The 6,047-nt window shown below is 35.5% G+C and overlaps 1 protein-coding gene across 1 annotated transcript; it reads right to left on the reverse strand.

Moving 5' to 3' along the window:
• Positions 1 to 3,802: 3,802 nt before the first annotated feature.
• LOC126600817 (dof zinc finger protein DOF3.5-like) lies at positions 3,803 to 4,983 on the reverse strand. Its single transcript, XM_050267470.1, has one exon. It carries the CDS (start codon positions 4,898 to 4,900, stop codon positions 3,941 to 3,943), a length of 960 nt encoding a protein of 319 aa, XP_050123427.1. The 5' UTR covers positions 4,901 to 4,983; the 3' UTR covers positions 3,803 to 3,940.
• Between the last annotated feature and the right edge of the window lie 1,064 nt (positions 4,984 to 6,047).

A 6,047-nucleotide genomic window follows, 5' to 3' on the forward strand; every position in this document is an offset into this window, starting at 1 on the left:
TTCGGTCAATATAATGTATTACGTTACGTACACTTTGGTACACACATTTGAGTATTGACTTTTAGGTACATTAATTGAATTATTATATTTCGGTAAATACATTTAGGTACATACATTTTGGTATTGATATTTAGGTACATACATTTTTGGTATTGACATTTAGGTACATACATTTCGGTATTGACATTTAAGTACATTAATTCAATATAATACATTTCGGTACATACATTTAGGTTCATTATAATATATTTCGGTACAATCATGTAGGTACAAATATTTCGGTACAAAAAACTCAATTTTAAATATTTTGGCACAATCATTTCTGAACACTTATGTATTTATATATTTTTGTATCACAAATTTTTTTAAATATTTTCTCATTTACATTCATTTCTAATTAAAAAAAAACTAAATATGTGCATATTAATAAAATTAAAATTTAATATGGAGAGGTTAAATAAAAATACACATTAAATAACAAAAATTGAATGTAAATTTTGATAAAAGTACACTCAAGGGATTAAATTGAATATTTAATCTAGCACCAGGTTTTTTTTTAATTTTAATCTTTTGCAAGGATTAATGTTCAAAAATCCCAATAATTCCCATTGCTGAAAAATTATATGTATATAATTATTAGGATGATTTCCTTACCTTCACAGACACAAAAGAAAAAAGTGCATGAATTATATGACCAGTTTACACCTAATTAAGACGATCATTTCCTTACCTTACCTTTCCACAGACACAAAAGAAAAAGTGCATGAATTATATGACAAGTTTGCACCTACCATGAATGCTGTTTGAACATGGTACGTAGAATAATGAACCCAACATATTATGTGATGCAAATTAAATAGGAAAGTCAATTTCGTTACTTACTATGTTGCAAGTTCAATTCTAAAAAAAATTAACACCAAGTCCTAGTCAACTAATAATATGTGATAATAATCCCATGCAAATCTTGAGCCTCTCATTCTCAGGGACCTAAAACAGCTTGCACATGGTAAAGTCTTCATTAACTGACTTTTGTAGATATCATGATGCGAGGATGTCATCCAAGTAAGTTCGATCGCCCGACATTTTATGTGCCATGAATATGATTAGACAAGTAGAACCATGCCGTCTACATAATTTTTCAAATTGCAATCCACTACTTAATTACGATCAGGTCAGCATTTGCAACGTACAAATGCATCCATGGAAAAGTTGGAAATTAAACAAATTAAGTTTCACGTCGTTCACCAAAGATTGTATGATTGATTAAATGATTGCGTGGTGGATGAGCAATCTAAAAAATAACCTAGTACATTCCAACATGGCAACATAAAAGGCATAAAATATTAAATGAAAACATTGGTACTGGTTAGCATGCATTTGACTAGGTGATGTTTTAATTTTCTCCGTGAAATAATTTGTCAAATATATCTGTATTATTTGTTATTCGACTATTCGTTGAGGAGCTTTTTTTTGGTTCATGGTGGAGAACATCCATTATACGAAGTCTAAACGGGCGGATTACAAAATACAAAGCTCTAGAACCAGCATATAGAAAGAAGACGTTACTTATGCAAACAAAACATGAGTAATAGTTCTTCACTGTTGCAATTACAAAATAGTACATAAAGGAAAAAACATAAAAGGGTTTCAACCCAAAAAGAAAAACCCTCTATAGAGGCCCAAACAGTAGAGACCTAAACATAGCTAGTAGATAAAATCCTAGAAGCCTAGGTGAGAGATAACCCCTTGCAGCTGCCCGAAAGCTAGAATCAGCCAACAACCCACATTGCCAAATCCGCACCACAAAATAATAGTTGTTCGCCTTAACATCGTACCATATACAGACCTTCAAAAAGTCCTTGATAATCAACAAAACTAAACCACAAACAAACAACATCAAAATACCCAAAACAAAGCTGAATTTTATCACTAATTAACCTACAAACCGAAAGGAACAACCAAACCTCACATCTACATCCACCGCCCAGAGACCAAAACACAGTTCCAATGTTGCCGAAGTAAGACATAAATTCATAAACAAAGAAGGAAGCCGGGCAGAGCTCCACGCCGAAACCAATGACTTGGTATCACACACCTTCAATTGAATGAGCAATGTTCGCTCTTAGAGTGGACAGCGGACACAAGCGCTTGGTCAAAGTTCAATTGAGGAGCTTCTAGTTGCCCTAGAATCACTGATTAGTTACTTGTGGATCATGGACTGCGAGGATGTATTTAATTGGATGATTTCATTTATATGGTTGTAACATCATAAGTTTTTGAGCTACAAGTATTACAATTTGAACTCGTTTAGAAGTTCTTTACAATTTAACCAGACATGGCCATGTTACTAATCCACTCAAATTATACATAACCAAATGAACGTCATGTTTGGCCACAAAAGGTGGTATTTGGAATTTAGGGTTTCTTGTGATCATTTTGGAAGATTGATCAAGGATTCAGCGTGGAATTCTTTAACCACAAACCCACAACAAGCATGGTGTATGGGATTTGGAGTTTCTTGTGCTCAATTTGGAAAAATTGCTCAAGGTGGAGCTAGTGGACTCATTTACAATGTTAATGTTCGGAGAGTTGGCAAGTTTAGATCAAGGTGGGGCTAGGGGACGACTCATCCATCCGATTATAAGCATTTTTTATCATATATCGTTGAGATTGTCAATGAAGTAAAATCATATTTGAATGTGTACTTTTAATCATGATTTGATCAAACTTTCCAGGCACTTTATACTAGATGTTTGTCGGCTGGAAGATGGTTGTGGAGTCGTTAAATTCTTGGATCATGGGAATTTTCTGGGATTATGTGTTGCACTAAATTTCATGAAATCCTCTAAAATATTTAACTAACCTTGGCAACCTCCAGTAATACACTCATCAATATATATTTTAGATTATAATTAGGGAATCATTCCAAGTGTCAATCCTCTATTTTCAAACTTGCGTATGCTGCATGGGTTTCATGTCTACCCACAACATGCTTTCAATAAATTTGAAAGTTTCATATCTTTTTAATTCGAAGGACAATTATAAACGGCACAAGAGTAACTGTTTTCCTATCAAAAGAAGCAGAGACACCATTTGGAATATATCAACCTACAGTCCTGGATGCATCTTGACCAAGTACTTTCCATTATTGTAGGACACTAATAATTTTCCTCGTTGAAAATTCAATGAGTAGAATTTTAGTGAGTAGGGGAACAATTAAACAACAGTAGCCTGATTAATTAATATATGGAATAGATCATGAATGAATTTCTAGATTTTTTTACATGAGCCCTAACCTTAATTAACACAGAAGCTTCTGTGGGAGCTTTTAATTAATAATAGAAACGTGTATTTACTTACAAATTGAAGAAACTTCTATATAGGAGCTTCATTTGGCCAATGCATGAATTTTGGAAAAGATATCCTATTGTAACTAAGAAACTAGATAGCTATAAACAATCCACTCTTAAATTGATAAAGATACATCGATCGAGAAATGCCTTTCGTTAGTTTAATTGAATAATCTGCATTACATATGTGCTTCACTCACTAAAATTGAAATGGAAATTGTTGGTTGGGTTTTAAATGGTGAAACCACAAATTTCAATTGATGGAATGATCGCTCTTTTAGATTTCGGTAATATGTTGTACGTCATTTGAACAATATATATATATATATTGTCGTTATTTGATTTCGGCATTTGAAATATTAAAATCCTCTTATCATCTATTTTTCTTGAATGAAACACGTACATAATTAGTACTACCACATTATTGTGAATAGAGTTTATAATTCAAAAAATTAAGTAAAAGGATCATATTTATATTTATAGATTATTCATGGTGTGATGCTTAATTTCTAATATATTCTATACATAATTAATCATATCCATAGTATATTAAAACAAAACGAACACAATGAACATCATTTCTTCTCTCGTCATGTACTCCTGGCGAAAGTTTCATTACATGGCAATTCAAACGGGCTCCAACCACCCATTAACAAGTTTGGATCATGAGGTTCTGGTCCTAATAGCGATGTAGGAGCCTGCATTGTATGACTACCACTATCCATCATTTGATAAGTAGTAGACCACAATGCCTCTTGGCCTGGCAATGGCGGCAACCCGAAATCGCTTGCATATTGTACTACTTCACTTGTATCTTGATGATGACGATGCTTCTCTGGATGATGAATTAATGGGTCTAATCCACCAAAGTACATGAGGTCATTGATCCTACAATTTTCAGTGGATAAGTGATCTTGAGATAGAGTAGTGTGACATCCAAGTGACCCAACAAGACCATTTTGATGATGATGATCACCCATTAACTGAGTACTAGTGTTGCCTGAGCTTGCATTGTTCATGTTCAACGCCATGCTTGAAAAATCTAAAGCCGCCGGGCTGAATTCGCTAGGCAAATCTGGTAGTTGATGATCAGATCCAGTAGTACTATCTGAATTATCTGGCTTCTGGTTCAAGAAATTTGCATAAACAAGTGCAAGATCAATATGTGACCCATCTTGAGTCATCGAGGAACTTGTGGAATCACCCAACACGTTGGTGCCATAGGAATTATGAGCACCCTCATAAGTATTGGCACTACTCTTATTAGCGTTGTGCTGTGCGTGACCTTGTGTGGTGGTGGTGGTGGTGGTGGTGGATAGCCTTAAAGACTTGGACCCTCTTCTATTCTTGCGGCAGCCGCCTCCGACAGGGACGTTCCTGAGGGATCCACCTTTGGTCCAGTACCTCCTACAGCCCTTGCAAAAGTACCTTGGCTGAGTTAAACTATAGTTGTTGTGGTAACAAAATTTGGTGTTGGAACAACCACACCTGGGACAATTGGGAGATATGTGATGATGATCATCGTTTAGTTTCCATCCTGCTCTCTCCATCACCAATAACCCAATTCTTCATAGGCTTCATCAAAATTTCCCACACACCCTCTTCCTTGCAGAGTTGGGGAGAGAGAGAGAGAGAGAGAAGGCTCAGTTGGGTTGCATGTAAATGAAATAGTACAGTCTATACGCTTATATGGGATATAGTAATATAATTAAGAAAGCAGTTGTGTAGAGTACACAACCCCGTGCATATTGCACACTAGTGTGTTGAGAGATTTTCTCACATTGATAATGTAAATTCTGATATTTCAACATATAATTATGGTCTTAAACGATTGCTAATTGACTTTAGATCAGAAGTACGTTCTAGTTCTATCAAAGTATCAAAATAGGCCTAATTTGTATTGTGTAATTATGTGGTTTAAGCCACGCCAAGTATGAGGGTGTGTATTAATTGTCAAATGATCTTTTTTTTCAGTAACATCATTTATGAGATTTGAACAGAATCCCCTTCTAATAAAATTAAGATCAACCATCGGCAATAAACCAAATATATAGTCAATAGCAAATTCCAATTAATTTTGAGTTAAATACTCTAAGGCAATTAGTATAAGGGTAATGCTAGAGAGACTAAATTTGTAAACTAAATTTTATAAATTAAATGACATGAAAGTTGATGATTGGATTATTACTTAAGTGTTGATTAACGTGTTTATTTCTTATTACTGACACATTATTTAGTTTGTAAATTTTACAAATTTAGTTTACCTAACACTACTCTCGGTATAAAGTAAGAGGGAAGTTTGTTATATAGAAATGTTGACTGTGGTATGCGCCCAGGGTGCGTTTGGTACGCAGACGGGACGGAACGGGACAGGACGGGACGGGACGGAACGGGACGGGATGGGACGGAACGGGACGGGACGGGACGGAACGAAGGTGTAATTTTTGAAAAAGACATGGGGTATATTTGTCTTAAAATGGTAAAACATTGTGTTCCACAGACGTGGAACAAACCCGATCCAGGGGGGAGGTGGGACGCAAAAACATCCAAAATCTGTCCCGTGGAACAGCCCGTTCCACCCATTTTTGGCGCACCAAACGCGGGACGGAACGCCTCGTCCCGTTCCGTCTCGTCCCGTCCCACGTACCAAACGCACCCCCAGGGAACAGTAACTTCCTTTAATGAACAGTAATTGCA

This window comes from Malus sylvestris, chromosome 14 (genome assembly GCF_916048215.2).
Source record: "Malus sylvestris chromosome 14, drMalSylv7.2, whole genome shotgun sequence".
Classification (NCBI taxonomy): Eukaryota; Viridiplantae; Streptophyta; class Magnoliopsida; order Rosales; family Rosaceae; genus Malus; species Malus sylvestris.